Source organism: Crotalus tigris, unplaced genomic scaffold, assembly GCF_016545835.1.
Source record: "Crotalus tigris isolate CLP2741 ecotype Arizona unplaced genomic scaffold, ASM1654583v1 scf7180000017792.2578787, whole genome shotgun sequence".
In the NCBI taxonomy this organism is placed as follows: Eukaryota; Metazoa; Chordata; class Lepidosauria; order Squamata; family Viperidae; genus Crotalus; species Crotalus tigris.
Window position 1 is genome coordinate 1 of NW_024096639.1, and position 20394 is coordinate 20394.

The following is a 20394-nucleotide window of genomic DNA, read 5'->3' on the forward strand; positions in this document are numbered from 1 at the left end:
CCCCTGTAGGATTGGGGGTAAGGTCAGGCCAACCTTGGGAATGGTGTGCCAGCTCTCTTGCGGGGAATGATTTGTTGGGATGCCCCCGGGTATCCTCCGTTGCTGGAGTGCTGTGTGATGTGTGTGGAAAGTGAGTATGCCCCCGGGGTGACTCCCTGGCTGGAGTAGGCGTGAGTGCCTGTTGTGTGGGTAAGCTCCATGACTTTCTTTTCGGAGCAATTGCAGAACCTTGGGATGAGCCGTTTGTGGCTCCCTCAGTGGAGAGGGGCAGTAGCTCTTGCCCTTCCCTTTGCTCCAAAGGGTCCCCCTCCCCCCCTGGAAAAGACCCAGGAGTCTCAGCAGAAAAGTCTTGCCTAGAGCGAAGTTGGTCGATGTGCCGACGCAGGACACGACCGTTGTCCAGGGCAACCTCGTAGGAGAGAGGACCTGTGATCCTGGACACAGAAGCGGGGACCCATGTATGACCAGGCCGTAATTGCGAGCCCAAACCGGGGCACCCACAAGTAGTTGTCTAGGTGCCCTAGGATGTGAGGTAGATGACGGCAGTCTGTCCGGATGCAACCGGTCAAGTCTAGTAGTAAGTTGGCGCCCCCAACGAAGTTCAGCTGGACTTCTCCCTGTAGAAGTGGACGGTGTGGTGCGATAATAAAGGAGAAAGTCAGCCAACCTGTGATGCCAGTCCCCGTAGGTGAGTCTCTTCAAGGCGTCCTTTGCGATGCGCACCATGCGTTCAGCCATACCGTTGGTGGACGGGTGAAAAGGCGCAGACGTGGCATGACGAATCAGGTTTGCCTGTAAGAAAGCTTGGAATTCGGAGGAGGTGAATTGAGGGCCGTTGTCGGACACAATGACATCTGGCAGCCCGTGTGCAGCAAAAATCCCCTCAGTACCCTGATAGTTTTGCAGTGGTGGTGGGATGAGACAGGCACAACTCAAGCCATTTTGAATGGCTGTCAACAAGACAAGAAGAACTGGCCTGAAAGGGCCAGCGTAGTCAAATGCTGCACCCTAGACCATCGGGGACTGATGTTTCCGTCCCATCTATGCCACCAGGAGATTGGGGCATCTCTGGCGAGCACGAGAGCGAGCCGCGTTGCGCCGAGCGGGAGGAGATCGTTGGGCACAGGTGCATGCATGTACCGTAGCCCAATTCTTTATCTAAAGAGGCCACCACAAGTGCTGCGTGCAAGAGCCTTCATACGAACAATGCCAGTTGTGACCCTCGTGGAGGATTCTAGACCCTAGTCTCATTGAGGTGTGAAATGACACTCTGTTTCCCAAAGCAGAAACCCTGAGAAAGGGACAGTTCGTCTTTTTGACACAGAAACTCTGAAACTCAGGACTAGGGCAGTGCTCAGGCCACCCGGACAGGACCCAGGAGCGGACACGTGAAAGTGTGTGATCTTTACCTGTTTCAGCGGTAACATCCCTGGCACTAAGAGGGAGCTCGGGCAAGGCTTGGATTGATAGAATGTTGACAGCTGGCGCGGGGTCAGCTTCTACTACTGGCAGAGGCAATCTACTGAGGCCATCAGCATTGCCCATTTCTTTCCCAGGCTTGTGGAGTAATGAAAAATCATATGCAGACAAGAAAATAGACCACCTAAGCATTCTAGGGGAAATGATGTGGGGAGTCTGCTTACGTGTGGTAAACAGTCCCAGCATAGGCTTATGGTCAGTGAAGACCGTGAAATGCCTGCCATATAGAAAATCGTGGAATTTTTTAATTCCAGCAACCACAGCCAGAGCCTCCCTGTCTATCTGAGCGTAGTTGCGCTCGGCAGAAGACAGTGTTCTGGAGTAGTATGCAATAGGAACCTGAGTTCCATCTGACCTGAGGTGACTCAGGACAGCTCCAACCCCGTAGGGGGACGCATCACAAGCGATGCACACAGGGAGAGACTCGTTGAAATGTGCAAGAACACTGTTAGAAGTGAGCACGGCCTTGACTTCTTTAAAGCAAGCCTCATGCGCTTGTGACCACAGCCACACAGCCTGTTTGTCTAGTAGCCTGTGAAGAGGCTCAGCTACACTAGCTTTATGTGGAAGAAAAGAATTGTAGAAATTCAGGAGGCCTAGGAAGGCCTGAAGTTCGGCCTTAGACTTTGGCCTGGGTGCTTCTAAAATATCAGTTAGTTTGGATTCAGCAGGATGAATCCCAGCAGCATCAATTTTGAATCCCAGAAATTCAGTAGAAGGCACCCCAATCTGGCATTTGTCTTTTCTGAGCTTGAGGCCTGATTTCCTGAATCTTAACAGGACAGCCCTAAGCCTTTCAGCTAGAATGTGTGTGGAGTCTCCTGCAATCAAGACATTGTCAAAGTAGGGGCAGACCCCTGGTATACCTCGTAGTGTGTTTTCCATTACGCTTTGGAAAATCCCAGGAGCGACATTCACTCCAAACTGCAGCCTTTTGACCTTAAAGGCTCCCCTGTGGGTCACAATAGTCTGAGCTATGGCAGCATCATTATCAACAGGCAGCTGTTGATATGCTTGAGCGAGGTCAAGCTTTGCAAAAACACGCCCCCCCTGGAGAGAGGCCAGGATGTGACTGACCACAGGAACAGGATAGGCATGTTGCTGCAATGCCTTATTGAGTGTGCATTTGTAATCAGCACAAATGCGAATGTCCCCCTTTGCCTTTAGAGGCGTGACAATGGGGGTCTCCCACGGGCTGGAATCAACAGGTTCTAGGATTCCCTGTTGGATTAGTTTGTCTAATTCAGTGTCAATCTTACTTTTTAAAGCAAAAGGGACCCTTCTTGCTTTAATCCTAATGGGAGTGACAGTGGGGTCTAGCTTTAAGGACACAGGTGGTCCTTTGAATGTGCCCAGCTGGGGGCTGAAAACATCTGCAAATTCTTTGCAGACTTCCTGTAGGTCGAGTGTTTGTAAGCTGTTGAGTCCTGTGACGTGTATCCCCAGGGCCTCAAACCAATCGAGTCCTATGAGACTCGTTCGTTCACCCCCTACTACTAATAAGTCTAGTGGACCTTCAAAACTCTTGTATTGCACGTTAAGGGTGGCCTCCCCCTTAACACACACTCTTGAGTTCTGAAAATCTGTTAATACAATATCAGAAGGCCTTAACTTGGCCTTAGACCACTACTGGAACAAATCTTCCTAAATGTATGCAATGAATAATGAAAGGGCAGACCCTGTGTCTAGTTCCATAGATAATGGAACCCTTGTAGCTTCACGTTGAGTGACAGCTTTTTCTTCATGGGCTTGTGTGTGCCTGTTCTACAGATGCTTCTTCGCGAAGCGCAAAAACCTACCCTATTCTGGCTGGGGAATCTGGTACCCTTCAGGCGTTCTTCTTGGGGTTGTGCCTTTCGTCGGCCCAGGCACACAGCTGCAATGTGCCCTAGTTTACCCGCATGCCCGGCAGGTAGCGGAGCGGAACTTGCAGTCGGTTCTCCTGTGGCGACCTCCACAGCCGATGCACTTGAGCGGAGCCGAAGAGCTTCCCTTCTGGTTCTCTTCCTTCGCGGGGTGTAGACGGTCGACTTCCTCGTCCGGATCCTCCTCGGAGTTTCGTCGGACGTCTTCCTGGTGCACGGACGCACCCTCTGCACTGTTTCTGATCGGCCGCATGTTTTTGACGGCGCCGCCTGCTGCTTCTTCTGCGGTGACTTCCCTTAAGGCGTCTTGGAAGGATAATTCTTCCTTTGCGAAAAGTCTCTGTTGTAGCTCGCGATGCCTTAACCCGCACACGAATCGGTCCCTCAGTCGTTCCTCGAGGTCCTTGAACTCGCAGGGCTTGGCGGCCTTCCGTAACACGGCGATGTATTCCTTGGCTGACTCACCGGACCGTTGATCCCTCTGTTCGAAGATGTGGCGCCATGAGATAACAGACACCTTGGGGTTGAAGTGCTCCTTCAGCAGCTTCTTCAGGTCTGCGTAGCTTACAGACTCTACTGGGACAGGTGCTGCAAGGTTTTCTGCGATTTCGAAGGCGTCTTGGCCGCAAACGCAAAGCAGGGTGGCCGCCTTCAAGCTATCTTCCCTCACTTGGTTTGCCTTGAAGTAGTTCTCCATTCTGGATACGTAGGACTCCCACCGCTCTGGATGTGAGACGTCGAATTCCGAAAGCCTTCCGATTTTCGCCATCTTCGGATCTTCAGGAGACGGGTCTATCAGCCAGCCTACCCCCGAATGCGCACCGGATTGGCGGGCAGCTGCCAAGTCGACGCCGTTCCTCTTTCGCCGCTCAGGACTCCTTGGGTAAGCTTACACTTCTTCCTTTCCAGGTAGTGCAAGGCATCCCATCCTCGTCGCCAGTGTTGAGTCCGTGGCGGGAAAACAGACACGAGAAGCAGCTGGAGTTCTCAGTTTCATTTATTCAGCGTTCAGCTTACAGGAAGATGGCTTCAGCCTCGCCCAAACGCCTCGCAGCCTCTTATATAGGCAACTCCCGGGTAAATGGGTTACTTTTCCCGCGCCAGCACCCGCGCATGCGCACGGCGCTGGCGACAGCCTGTCTGGTCCCGGGCAGCTTTGCACCTGCCCGGGACTGCCTGCAAACGCCCGAGCCGTTTGCAAGGCTCGGGACATAACATTTAGAATTGCTATATCTATTTATTCCCTTCAGAAAATGTTTTTCCTGTGCATTTTGCATTTTACCTGAGAGTTTATATTTTGAAAAGCATATCCAGTGCTTGACAAGCAATAGAACTACATAGCTACATTCAAATGTTTTCTTTTAGCAAATGCTTTTGTCATTCATACTCACTGTATCAGTTATTTGCTTTCAACATTCCTTCCTTAGCACTCTTACTACTCCAGATTTATACAGAATTGATACAGAAAGACAGAACTGCCCCTGAATGCTACCTCTTTTCAGCACCCTATCAACTTGTCCTGCCAACAAAGCAAGTCATTTCCTTTCCTAGATACTGTATGGTATATTCTGCATCTATACCTTTATTTTTCCCCATGTAACCTCTAATTATTTAAATCCTTGATGTTGAACTTGCCTGTCAGAAGATTAAAACTTCACAAGGCTACAGCAGCATCACAGGAGTTTTTCAGGACCCATGACTAGCAAATTTTCCAGTAAATAAAGAAGGGAAATATGTGAAAAATAACAGCATCTCAGTGCATTCTCATTAAACCTGTAGGAAACATACAAAGAGGGGAATAAAGGATCAGCATCCTTGTTCCAGTAGATGAATTAATCTGTCAGTTACTATCAATTCCCTTTCTGTATCAATTTGTGATTTTTCTTTAAAAAAAACACTACATGAACATTCATATAGCCTAGTTACATTTTTGAGACTGTTCACATTTACTCACTTTTGATGTACTTTTTGAGCTAAAATATTAACTGCATAAATTTTGAAAAAGGGGAATAATGAATGAAAAGTGTCCTTTCCTATATTAATTAGTATCATCAGAAATCAGCACACAAAGCAAGGCCATTCAATCTCCTGAGTTCCACAAAGCACAGGAAGAAATTGCTTGCCAGATCACTGAAATAAATCTCAAGTGCTCACTGAAAATCAACAAGATCCATTAGGTGACTGGGGCAGATTATTTTAATCACACTGTCACCTTTGCAGAGGTCCAGGATATTGACAAAGCAAATGTAATCTAGGAAGTAAGCTAACATGGCAAAGGGCAGATGACAATATATTTCATTACCATTGCTCCAAGATAAAAAACAGATCCAGCTTATGATAATGTATGTCAGTTGAGCTAGAGACAAATAGCTTGATTCTAGTCGCTTGTCTCCAGTTTCCATAGCATCCACGGCATTTCAGAAATGACAATTTAGCATTAGTATGCACCATTCTCTGCTGGCCTTGAGTGAACAGAGTGAATAACCAATGCTACTTCTACTTGTTCTGGCCTTCCACAGTCACCCAATCCAGTTACAGTGGCAGCAACAAAAGTAGCATTAGTTATAGCAATGAAGGTGACAGAGCAACCTTTGCCTCTTCACTCTCTTCACTACTAGTACCATTGGCCTGCCAAATGCTAGCTTTTATTCCTTCACTGACAGTCAGATTCACTGCCAATCTCATCTCAAATCTTTGATTCCTATCAGGAATTCCTTTCTTTCATTCTCAATGCTTCTTCAATGCTGCTCTCATCTTTTAGTTCTATGTATACCATTCACACATTCTCACCCCATTAGTGAACCTTCATTCTTCAATAATTCAGCAGCCTAACTACATCCTTCCAAAACCTTGTTCCGATAAAGCAGTTTAATTTAATTTTATAGAGATTACTCTAATATTTACTGTCCAGGCTCCAGCTGACTCTGGACAATGTACAATAATACCAATAAAATGAAAATAGAATACAATCATTGTAAAAGAATAGGTAAGAACAAATGGCAAATCTAACTAACCTCACCCACTGATTGTTCTTTCCATACCAGCATTAAACTCTCTAAAACAGACCTGCCAGTTGGTGTGTGTGAGTATGTGTGTGTATCTGTATGTATATATGCGTACATCTGATTTATATATTTTGTACAACTAATGACAATGTCTATAATGGTCCCTCCTCTTATTTTCCTACAGAAATCACCTGTTAACTTGGTTGGGCTGAAAAAAAAGTGACTGCCTCAAAGTCACCCAGCTAGCTTCCATGCCTTAGAGCAGGAGTCTTCAAACTTGGCCCTTTTATGACTTGTGGACTTCAATTCCCAGAATTCCTCAGCCAGCATCACTGGCCGAGGAATGTGGGAGTTGAAGTCCACAACTCACAAAAGGGCCAAGTTTGAAGACCTCTGCCTTAGAGAAAACTGAAACCCACACTTTCCTGTTTGTAGCCCAACACACAGTGGTGGGATTCAGCCAGTTCGCACCACTTTGCAGAACCGGTAGCTAATTTTTTGTTGCCCAAGGCCAGAATGGACTTCTGGAAGTGGCATCCACACAAAGAAACGGTTGTTCACATATTTGAATCCCACCACTGCCAACACATCAACCATTGCACTTAGTTCTCTTTCTGTATATGCATTGATGTGTGAGTGAGAGAGCAAGACAAAATATTTCTCTGTCTACTATCATGAATAATAATTGTTTCTGTGCTCCAGTCTTAGTCCTTTCAACTATCCAGAATTTTAATAGAAGAACATATATGTAGTTCAAGGTTGAACTGTATTGCTTAGTGCTCTCTTAGCTTTGTTATTTACTTACAGATGTTTCATTGCCCAACTAAGTAACATCATCAGTGTAATGATTCAAAGCTTTCTTAATTTGCCAGAGACAAGCAATAATTGTTTGCAGGTAGGGTAAAACTATCAATCTGCCTGAGATTTTTCATGAAAAGTCTTTGAGATAATAAATACACAAGGTGATTTCCTTAATGACATTCAGATGTCTGAAACTAATGGTATAATTTTGGAAATTGAAGCGTAGCATGAAGAGGGTGTAGATATTGATATTGTAGAAAAAAGAGTGACTTCTATTTGCTTATACTTCAATGTTGGTGCTAATAACCTTAGTGTCAAGGCAGACTTTCTAAAATAATGATTGCCCAATTTCTGAAACATGTGAGACAGCTTACAAATAGTCCATTTTAGGCTTTTATACATGTTTTGGCATTGCCACTGGCATTGCCTCAACATAAATTATTCTAGTGCTCATATTTACTTCTACTTCCCTGTGCCTTGAATTATAATGTTAATGCAGGCTGATTTAATTTGGGCAGACTCTTTAATTCAGTGGTCAGAGTCCCTTTTCAGTATTTGGATCAGAGAGATCCAAATTGCTGTTCCAACTTGATACTTTAGCAGGAAACACTTGTTCAGTTTACAAATAGTTCTTGGGTTATGACAACTCATTCAGCAACCATCCATGCACCATTGTTCTTGCCATTGGTTTCTGCACACCTGCCCATGCTCCATAGCACATGCTGTAATGACCCACATACCTGCCTTTGCTCCATAACATGTGCCTATAGCACGTATCTGCCCATAGCTCTCACCAACAGCTCTCACTTGTTGACCTGAAACTCTACTTCTTCTCATATCATTGTCACATGAGGTCTTTGGTCAATGACCCAAGCATCTGGTTAAGACAGCAGCCAGGAATGCTAACTGGTAACGTGACATTGTTCTTTACAATTGCATCACTTAGTGACAGAAATTCCAGTCCTAATTGTTGTCTTAACCTCAGGACTATCTGTAATGATTTACTTCAAAAGAGTGTGAATCAAATTTTTGGAATTGAAGTGCCCTATAGACTTAGTGTCTGCCTCAAACCATGTGTGGGTGGGAACAAAGAAGGTCACCAAGGGATAGCAGATGTTTCAGGCTTCACTCATTGTCTTCCTTTACATGTTTATTATATACTAAATCAGATTGCCTAAAATCTAGAACAAAAATGTCAACAAATGAATAGAGTGATGGTGATAAAAATACCGTAATATGGTCATACATTTAAATGCTTCTGTGATAACCATTTCAGTGGAGAAAATCAACTACACACAACTCTAGCAACATACAATATAAGTAAAAAACAAAAAAGAACCCCTGAGCTAGATGTTGCATAAAGTTGTTTTATCTAAGGTGACTGATCTTTGATGAAAACTGTATGATCTTGTGAAATGAGCTGCTATTTTTTTAAAAAAATCATAGAATATATAGTTTGCAAAGGGCTTCAGAGATCCTTGAGTCCAATTTCCGACCTGATGCAGGAAACCACAACTATATTATCCCTGACAAATCTGGCATCTGTTTAAATAATTTAGTAATGAAGAATCTACCACTAGCTGAGACGGTCTGTTCTATTTCTGAGCAGATCTTGCTGTTAAGAATTGTTCCTGATGTCCAACTGAAATCTGTATGTTAGACATTTTATAATCCTTCTACCTTGTCTTGTCAGCTGAAACAACTCTAAGTTATTCTACCCCACATTCTACATGACAGCTTGAAGAAAGTTATGTCTCTATACACACCCAGCTCCTTGTAATTTCTCCCTTCCAAGCTCTTATGATATTAGTTGTTTTCCTCTGGATATTCTCAAATGTGATAAAGTCCTTCCTAAAATGCAGTGCCCAGAACTGGACCCAGTATCTAAATACAGCCTGACAGCAAAAGAATTTAAAGAAATGTAATTGATCAAGTAGAGTCATAGCTACAGTAATAATTAATAGATTATAGCTATTAATTTACAGATGACAGCTATGTTTTTAATTATCCTTCTGCTTGCAATTTTATAGCATTTTAAACAAATAGATATCATGAATTATAACTAAACAAATCCATCTGAATAGATTCTTTAGGTAACCAGCTGTTGCCAAATTGTGAAGAAAATTATAGTGAGCTTTCATGTTGTATTAGAGAAATGGTGATTGTACTGTTATTTATCCCTAGTTTGTAGATTGAAATTATACCTTCCCTTTAATACAGATATTATTACCTCTGAGAAAACTGTTCTAATATTTATGGATGAATATTTGAGAAGAGGAGAAAGAGATGGAGCCTTTATTCTTTCCTATTGGTGTTCGTTCTGCATAGGAAGTGAATCCTAATAAAATCCCTAGGAACAAATCTACTTAGTTATTTCTTCCAATTGCTGCACTATATTTTATAACAGCATATACTTGGGGAAAAAATAAACATGCATATGTGGCTAAATCATACAGCATTTGATCAAATTGTGTATGTATTTACACTTTTTATGCAAAAAGGAATTCTGAAATAAATATTGTATGCTATATACATAAAAGTGTAACAGGACCATGAAAGTCCTCTCCAGTTTAAAGTAGAGCAAAATTCATTTGTTTTGATTGATCATCTCCCAAACTTTGTTCATGAAGCTAGGTAATATTTTCTTTCCTCTTCTTCTATTCTTTAGATTTGTGATAAAGAATGGCACTACTATGTTGTCAACATTGAGTTCCCAGTAGCTACTTTGTATATGGATGGTACAACATATGAACCATATCTTGTAACTAATGACTGGCCTATTCATCCCTCACACATAGCAATGCAACTCACTGTGGGTGCCTGTTGGCAAGGTAATTATATTAATTTGAATGCTTAAATTGAAATTTCACTGTATTGATATTTCTATTAAATAGAGGGTTGTATTTAATGAAATCATAGTTTAAATGCCAGCTGAGGAAAGTTCTCTCTCTACATTTAGACCTTTGTAAAGTTTGATGTAGAAATGCAGGCCCTGCACATGCAAAAAAAGTAATATAATTTTATTTTTAGAAAACAAGCATTTATTGAACAATTTAGATATTCTCAATGCAACAAGAAAATAGTACTTTGAAATTTGTGTGTGTGTATGTGTCTAGTCTTTCAGATCTATTCTTCCAATAATCTGCAAAATCCCAGACCTTTTCTATTTTAGAAATAGAAATCTGGAATTAGAAATTATGTTTCATTTATTATACACTGTGCTGTCTTGCAAATTGTTAAAAATTACCTGACTAAAAAATGTTGCCCTATTCCATTCCAAATAATTAATTAAGTAGTTATGTTTTATTTTGATTCATTTTCTGTACTTTTCTTTTACTACCATTACATCATTAATTAAATAGCTTGATGATTCTCTTTCATTACTTTCTTTCACTTAATTCATGTACTGTGATTTGTTTGGTGTTAGCTTAGTATGACTTAACAGTTTGAATTCAAGAAGATATATATGAACTGTGAAATCATGTACTGTACTTCCTAAAGTGTGGGGCTCTAATGTAGCTTGTTTTATGTTGAATTTTATTTATATACATATAGCATTTTACTATGGAAGTAAAGATAATTGTTCTTAATGTAATAAAGTATACCCTAATGTGCACCTTCCACAATCTGACTCTGTATATGTATTGGAGTTGAAATGTCCAGAATTTCTATCCAGCTTAATTTTCAATCACTTTTTGGGGAGGGTGATTTAATGAGTTCTGGCAATCCTAAATCACATGAAGAATACTATATTACAAAAAGCTATCAAAACATTATTAATTCCTATTCATTATATGATGGTGGTGGTGATGTTGATTATATTTGGTTTATGACTATAGTATTATATTCTTTCCATTTTTCTCTCATGTTTCAAATAGTCAGCTAATTAGAAATTAAGTGCTGGACAATCATGTGCTATAGTTAATAAGTTGTAAAGTCTTAGTTAGTCTCATAGCTGTTATTTATTTTGAAATTTTATTTATTTATTTATGAGACTTATATACCGCTTTAAATGCAAGCACTCTGTAAGCGGTGTACACCAGTAAGCAATGTATATATATATATATATTTACATTGCCCCCAACAATCTGGGTCCTCATTTTACCTACCTCGGAAGGATGGATGGCTGAGTCAACCTTGAGCCGGTGAGATTTGAACCGCTGACCTGCTGAACACAGTCAGCTAAAGTGGCCTACAGTACTGCACTCTAACTGCTGCGCCACCTTGGATCTGAAATGATATCACTTCCAGCTTTGCACTTCTGGTCAAGCATATGCAAGGAAGAATGTATCTGGATAGAAGGAAAGATTTTTGAATTTTCATGTAATTATCCCCACTCCTGCCATCTTCAGGAGGCTGAGGACAAGTGGAAACATTGTGAATCAATCTATGCTCTTCCATCTGAACCATAGGAAAGTGTTATCTTGACTGAGCTGTGAAATATTCTTAAGTAATAAAAACTCTCTTGACCCACTGCACACAAAAAAGGAGTTAAGGGAGTTGAGGGAGTTGATATCTCAAACCTGATTGAAAATTGGAATTCCTAGCCCTAGCTCCTAAGACTTATCTGGAACTGGAAGAGAGTTGATGTGATTATAATCTTCAAAAAGGGAAGAAAAAATGGATCCAGGAAACTATAGATCAGTTAGGTTCACATCAATACTTGGGAAAATCCTAGAAAGGATAATCAAGCAGCATATTTCTGAGTGCCTAAAAATGAACATAGCAATCACTAGAAGCCAGCATGGGTTTGTTAGAAACAGAACATGCCAGATAAACCTTAATGATTACTTTAATAAAGTGATTAAATTATTAGACAAGCAAAATACTGTGGATATAGCTGGATCACAGCCTACTTTGGTCAGATAAAACAATGTGGAATAGATAGTACCACTACCAGATGATTCGAGAAGTGTAGCTTGATGGTAGTAAAGAGAGGGAAAGTAGTTAAGACTGATGCAGTGGAACTACCAGCAAACCACATAGCAGGCATACAGACCAGCTACAGTACCTTGGTATCCCACAGAAAGATAGGAACCATAATAAGGAGACAAGAAAGACAGCAAGAACCAACTACCACCAAAGGATAAGACAATGGAATGAAATGCATGGATAAACTTGAGGAAAAGAGAAAGGAGGTGCTGCCTACCAGCTAAGAAAGGTATGAATCTGTGGTCAATTTACAGTCAAACAAAGAAACTAGAAAAGGACCTCCCTAATGGATCTAGTAGTAAAAAGTTGAGGGCAGGAAGTTGTACCTCAGACTTACAAGATTCTGTTAATATAGTGAAATAGATTTAGCTCATCTGGTGTTGTTTCTACCCAGTTACCCAGGAGGGCTGACAGACAGGCCCTGAAAACTCAGCTCAAGGGAATAATAAGATCCATGCCATCAAAACATATATCTTTATGGTATTGTTAGCTAAACAAAGGAAGGCATAGAGACTGCTAATGGATTGACCCAGAATTTCTTCACAATATATGGAGGTTTCTACCTGATGTTCAACACCCAGAAATTGTACACCAGCAAAAAAGAAAAAGGAGGGGGGACAGCTGGGGTCTACTGAATGTCAAAGTTACTGTCCAAGATGAAGCCCAGAATATTCAAGGGCACATCAGTAAGTTGGCATCCAAAGATGTGCTGCTAAGAGAATGCCTGAGATAGCAGCAGCAGACATGGGAAGATGATCAAACAGAAGAATGAGATGTACAGATGTACACGATATGTACAGATAGTTGAATAGGCAGACAGTGAGAAATCCTATCAGGCACTAAGCACAAGATCCAAAGAAGCAGGGGTTTACCACTCTAGACAGGACCTACGGTACAGGCAGAACAGAGAGAGTCCAACACATAGTAGCAGGATGTAAGATGCAGGCAGGAACAGCATATATTGAATGATACAACCAAGTAGCTGGCATTGTGTACAGGAACCTTTGTACAATGTATGCAATAGATCCTCTCAAGTCCAGATGGGAGATTCTTCAAAAAATCTTGGAGAATAGAAGTGCTAAGAACCCGTGGGACTTCCAAATTCAGACAGACAGGCAGGTACTAACCAATCAACCAGATATCATGATGATAGACAAGAAGCAGAAGACAACTATGGTAAGAGATGTAGTGGTGCCAAGTGATAGCAGTATCAGGAGAAGAAGGAATATGAGAAACTGGAGAAGTAGCAGACCTGAAGAAGGAACCTGAAATGATATAGAAAGTAAAAGCCAACATTGTCCCAGTGGTGATAACAAGAAGAACATCAGAGCTTTCTGTCCACAAGAGTACAGTGCTAGGAACAACTAACAAACTGTGTGTTCCCAGACCTCTTGCAGAAGACCTGAGATTGAGAAAGACACATTCAAACCCAAAAGGAATACAAAACCAAATGATTTTCTCTACATATTGCATTTGATTCTATGCAAAGACACTTGACCATGTGGAATAGGTGGAATACTATGTGTAGTTCATGTGGTATTCTTTGTTAAACTCTGGTTATTATGATTATTTCATAATATCAGTTCATACCCTAAATGAATAGAACTCTCTGCTAAGAGATTTCACCTATACATAAAGAGGACTTGGCAAACTATAAGAAAATAATGGAAGAAAACTGAATCAAAGCATAATATTCAACTTGATATTTAATTCAAGAATTCGCCAGCCAAAATGTTGAATTCTGAATAATGTACAACATTTTACTGAACATGAAATGTTTCTTTAGTTATTAGTGTTTTATTCCCTTCTTCCTTTTTTTTTCTACATGCCCCTGCAGATCACATTAAAAACTTAATCCCTCACTTGAAGTCCTGTCTTCATTCTTTTCTTCTTGGTTGGTTGTTTCCTGAAATATATTTCTGGGTCCATTGATTGCCACTTTTTAGAACGTCAAAAAATACAACAATAACAACAGAAATAAAATAGATAAACAGAAAACAGTTTCATGGTTTGCCATTTCTGAAGGAAAAATTTAGAGATTTTTTAAAAAAAAATACATCACTAAAATGTATGTTTTAGAGGGAAAAGATTATCAATAGTACTATAAAAACAAAAAACAAAACATCTTTATTGTATTAAATAAAACTGCCTTCCAAACTCAAATCAGATGAATTGTTGCCATTAATCAACACAAAGCAAATATAATTACAGGCATAAAGATTAGCATAAAAGAATTAAAATAATTTCCTAGAGGTAAGAACAAAACGAAAAGTTTAACTAAAAGGAATTTTGAAAATAAAGAACCTCACTTAAATGTGAGTAGCTTTGCTTTTGTTTTGCCTTTGAATCCTTGTTGACTCCTGTAACTACCAGAACAAGTCCTGCAGCTTTCTTGGAAAAACTTGGAAATGTTTTACCATTGCCTCCTTCTTATGCCTTACCGAGCTAGATATATGCCTGAGACAAGACTAGAATTCATGGTCTCCCAATTTCTAGCCTGCCTTTTAACCACAACATCAAACTGGCACTCATTCATTCATTCATCCACCCACCCATCCATTCTGCCTTTATTATTTTTATAAATAACTCAAAGCAGCAGTGCTCCTTCTTCCTCCTAATGCTTCTTCTTTCCTAAAGTTTCTTCTTCCTCCTATTAATTCAAATGCAAAAAAATAATTGGTGAGTTGGCTGAGACAGAATAATTGGCCCAATTGGCTTTCATGTCTAAGGTGGAAATAGAATTCACACTCTTTCTGTTTCTAGCCTTATTCCTTAACCTCTAGACCAAACATATCAAACTCGCAACGTCATGTGATGTCACGTGACGTATCAGAGCTTTTTCCCCATTGCTGGCAATGGGGTAGGCGCGGTTTCCTGGTGATGCGTCCATCCTGCAGGCCGGCAGTTTGATACCCCTATTCTAGACCATGGGTGACAAACTCACCACGTCACGTGACGTGTTGCGATGTATCGCGACTCTTTTTCTATTGCCGGCAATAGGGTGGGTGCAACTTGGGTATGATGAAACTGGCCTACAGGCCGGCAGTTTGACACCCCTGGTCTAGATCAAACTGGCTTTTTATTTAGGTAATAAAAAGTAAATCTATCCTAAACATAAGAGAAAGCCAAATCTAGCAGACCACAATTAAGCAAGTTCGGGTGCTATTGATTACTATACACATATAAAATCAATTTCAACATAAAATTACATATTTTCAGACATTTCATTTATTGGCTAGAAAACATGAGTTTCATACAATTTCAGTTTATTTTTGATAGTGTTCCATATTATAAGAGAAGACATTATTAGTGCCACCTACTATTCTGTCATTCAGATATCTGGATGTCTGTCCATCTGCCTATCATCTTCTCTCTCTATGAATAAGATTGAATGGAGAATAGAAGACAGTCATCTCTAACCAATTAGTTTTTTGCATTTGAACATAGCCATTTCTTTTGCCATTCAGATGAAATACAAGTAGTGCCCAAATTATATTTTGTATGAAACACATTGATTAAAGATTTCTAAAACTTGTGCTTGTTTTCTACTGCACTGAAAAATGTACTACAAACTAAAGAGTTATCACACATCATAAAAGAGCTTTTCAGGAAGATGTCATATGTCAAAACAGTCTTTTCCAAATTTCTCCTTCTCAAGCAACAATTTTGTCAGCTACTCACTTAGTACATTAAGTTATTTATTCATCCTATGACATAACAAATAAAGACTTGGTCAAGGCAATCTGAATTAGATATCTGAATCCCAGCCAATCCACATCCACTACATTGCATTAGCTGTATTTAGAGCAGAATTTAGAAAGAAATTGCTGTTGATCAATATAAAGCAATTACCTTTTAATACAGGCTTTTTTCCTATTATATTTGAAAATGCTATTAATTAATTACTTTATTGATTAGCCCATGGGCCACATAAAGGTGCAGAGTTCCAAACACACGTTATACTAAAATGCAGTAAAAACAATTTAAAATGGAATTGGTTAAAATACAATTTAAAATAAAATAGAAATAAAATACAGTTTAAAATGAAATTGAGATAAAATACATTTTAAAAATGAAATTAGTATCAAATACAGCAATATAATATGTAGATAGATAAAATATGATCAAATTATATTTCACGATCACTCCTACAATCTACCTTCTTACAAAATTTAGCGAACCAGGAAGTTTGTGGTTGTAATTTTATCTGCTCTAGTAGGCATAACATAGGGAGTCTATCACTCTCCATTTCATTAATTTTATGCCAGTAATTATATGTTCTAATTTTGGATAGAGCTTGAATTGTATAGATTCCCAGTTTAGCTCTAACTGCTGCAGTAGATGTTCTTACATCTATGCCCAAAATAGATCTCAGGTGCTGGGATTGCATTTGTTATAGTCTTGTAATTGAGTATATACCTCAAACTTCTGCTCCATACAAGAGCAGAGAAGTAACCTTAGCCTTATATACTCTGATTAATGGGACTTGGGACCCTGGATAACTATGATTCTTTAATTTAAGCAGTAGATTCAAACAAGCCTTTGCTCTGAGTGTGCTCCATTGAAGATGGCAAGCCCAAGATCCAGACTTGGAAAACGTTATGCCTAAGTATACAAAGGTGTTAACCTGTTCAATTGGTTCACCATCTAATTACTATCTATGTCTCTCATGATGTTTTTCAACACCATGATTTTTTATTTAGATTTACTGATGGTTAGGGAGATGTCCTGGCAATAGGAGTTAAACCTTCTTAATAGCCTGAATAATCCTACTTGTGAATATGATAATAGGATCATATCATCGACCTAGAGCAAGCTGTTACAGTATATGTTTAGGATCATTGGCATATGTACCATGGGATCCTTCATTAACCCTGGCAGGTCATTAATGTATAGATTAAATAATAATGGGGCTAGGATATACCCCTTGTCTTACCCCTTTATTTGTGTGAATTCTGTTAGTCAGGGCCCCATTAACCCCATGCCACACCTTCAAACAGGTACTTGCGTAAAGGGCTTTAATCAAAGCTAGCAGTCTAGGTTCTATTTTAAGAGATGTCAATTTACTCCATAATACTTCTCTGGTTACAGTATCAAATGCTACTGTAAGGTCTATAAAAGCAGCAAACAGGGGTCTCCTCTTATAGGCATATTTGGCAATTAGATGGTTCAGAACAAAGCAGTTATCAATGATAGATCGGTTTTGTCTAAAACCTGCTTGTTCTTCTGCAAGGATATAATAATGATAATGATAATTTCAATTTTATACAAAAGGAACCTAGCATATATTTTTTCTACAAGGTCAATAAGACTAATGGACCTATAATTACTAGGATCTTTTTTATTTCCTTTTTTATATATAAAGACAACTATTGCCATCTTCCATCCATCTGATATATGGCAGGTGTAAAAAGACTTGCCAGTACTGGATCCGACCAGTCGAGGAATTTCTTAAATAATTCTGCTGGCAAAAAATCCTCACCTGGGGCTTTATTACTCTTTAGGCTTTTAATGATGGATTGTATCACTTTTATTGAGATTGAAGGCCAAAGGGGTAGAAAAATGCTATGATAATAAAAATAATTTGCAATGATTTTTTTCAACACATAACATACAAGTAATCCCTATTGCTGATATAAAACAGGAAAAAAAAATCTTTCTATGCCCTCTTTTTCTCCAAATTCTCCTTATTGATATAGTAATATAAAATATATTTAATTGTGGTTGGCTATAGTTAATGAAGCTAAATCAATCAGTGATTGTGACTATATTCAGAGTAACTTGTTTGAAAAACTCAGCAGTCATTTTAGCCACCTGCACAGGGAAGACAGACATGGCATGAGCATTCTCAATTGCCCCATGGTTATTATTGGCTAATGCATGAATAAGAGAACAGATCAAATATGCTAAATATATATATATATATATATATATATATATATATATATATATATATATATAAAATATAAAATATAAAATATAACGTTAGATTATAGTTCACAGTCCCATAAGTCTGGATGTACTTAATCAGTCTAAATTAGATACATATGCATATTGTAGCTACTTGTGCATTATTTCATTCTATTAAATATCAAACAGAATGATTTAAAAAAATAGTGCCAGGAAACCAATACGTGATACTTTATATATTTTATATAGATTATTAATTTTTCCAGAAATACATGGATTTTTCTATGTAGTCTTTCCCCCATGTATATCATTTATCTGCACAATTTTTCCTATTATTCAGTTTATTAGCATGCAATTAAACTTGTATTTTTTTTTTAGGAAATTCTCTCAAGTATGCTATTGGAATAAAAGTTTCAAAGTGATGAATAAAAATAGTGCTGGTGAATAAAAATAATAATTTGTCCTATTTTTACTTTTTGCAGTTCTTTTTTGAACATCTAAACAGTTACCTCAATAATACTTTAGTAATGTGTCTTTTTTCTTTTAAAATATATCATTACATGGCAGTATTATTTATCTATAAAAAGAAAACATCTTCCATAAAGCCAAGATTTAACTGGTTCCTTTTTTAAAGTTATAAGTAATCTTTCTGTATCAAGGTCTGCAAAGAAAATTAGCTAGAATTCAATTTGCCTTGTATCCCATGAGTTAAAGGTGAAAATCATAAGGTTTTCAATGTCCATCCTAAGAACTGCATGTAGTAGCATTAATTATTTAATTAAAACATAGGTGCAGAATTTATCCATGGAGTTACAATCTATCCATGGAGTATCTAAATTCTCTGCCTGTCTTTCTTGGCATCTACCCCCAAGATACTCCTTATTTTCTTTACATTTTCCTCTTTTTTAAACAATGAGATCAATTCATACCTGGAAGCTAAACAACTGTCTTTCCAAATTATAACAAAAGACAATGGCATTAAGTTACAGTTAATCAGATGAATTTTAACAATGATAGTAAAATCAGCTTCATAATAGCTGAATTAATTATTGAGCGAAATACTGAGCTTCTTTTTACTGGATGTGTTAAAACAAGAAGTTAAACCAGTAGCTATTAGGAAGATTTTAAATGGGATACCATGTACTGAACAATGGACTGATATTGAAAGCCAAAATAATCCCTTTTAAATTTTTGATTCTACTAAAGTGTGAGGGAAGCTTAGAGATGTGTATCTAAGATGAAGATATCTACAGTATCTGTATCAGTGTTTGACTCTCCACTGACAAGAGTAAATGTTTGTCATAACTACTTAAATAGTTAATTTTATCATGGCATATTTAGATACAGAAAAGCCATTTCAAGTTTGCAAACATAATTGTATTATTGATTGTTACAAGTAAGTAACTAAATGCTTCTGAAGCTTGGCTACATTTGGCTGGGCTCAGATGGTTACAGTGGCAGTAAGATTTATCATTAATTTTATGATGCAGGTGGTTTCAGTCTTTTTTTTCTTTTTTTTCCCTGGATGTATGAATACGTTTCACCTGAACTGTCTCTTTTATTTAATTTTGTTGTCTGGCTGATGTTTGGCACTGAAAGATATGATTGTTCAGCTGAATGATATCTTGAACCATAAGGATTCCCATTCATTTATCAGTGCTGTAGACTTTGCTTGCTTTCTTTCCCAGGAAAGATTTGGAATGTTTTCATACAAATGATGCTAACCTGTTTATTCCTAATAGTTATTTATAACGGTGAAACATTTTAATATAAAAATACTCATATTTACATCAATTTGTGAAACAAGATCCAGAAAAATATCTGTTGCTCATTCATTTTTCTTGCTGTATAAACCAATATCATCTTAAGCAAATGTTGTCAATTATAATAACTGATGCCATGATATTCTGAATTCTGTTTCTTTGGAACTTGATCTCTTTCTCCAAAGCAAAACTATTTCACTGTTAATATTTATATATACATAATACATGTCACAGTATTTTAATGTTTAAAAATCCACAAAATTCAGTATATAATTTCTGGAAACTTCTGATAAATTTCAGAATTTATTTTGCTGGAATATTTCAGTATGGAGCAGAACTGTACCATAGATGTAATTATAGCTCATAGAATTACTACTAAGTGACTGATTTTAACATATTTTAGATTAATACTTTTTGCCACTATTATCTTTCATAAATATCCGCTATATCTTTCCTCCCGCATACACTTAGCAATAGTGCTTAGCATTAGACATATATATCACTTCATAGTGCCTTACAGCACTCTCTGAGCAGTTTACAATGCCAGCACATTGCCCCCAACAATATGGGTTCTCATTTTACTGATCTTGGAAGGATGGAAGGCTGAGTCAACCTTGAGCAAGTCAGGATCAAACTCCT

At 38.6% G+C, this 20394-nt stretch overlaps 1 protein-coding gene across 1 annotated transcript in view; it reads left to right on the top strand.

The window, feature by feature from the left end:
• The first annotated feature begins 8711 nt into the window (after nucleotides 1-8711).
• The window catches only part of LOC120307591 (calsyntenin-2-like), a 44310-nt gene continuing 32627 nt past the window's right edge, over nucleotides 8712-20394 (top strand). The window contains exons 1-2 of the mRNA XM_039342477.1: nucleotides 8712-8801; nucleotides 9819-9981. Of these exons, the coding sequence (XP_039198411.1) occupies nucleotides 8712-8801; nucleotides 9819-9981 (253 nt within the window). The remainder of the gene's footprint in view (nucleotides 8802-9818; nucleotides 9982-20394) is intronic.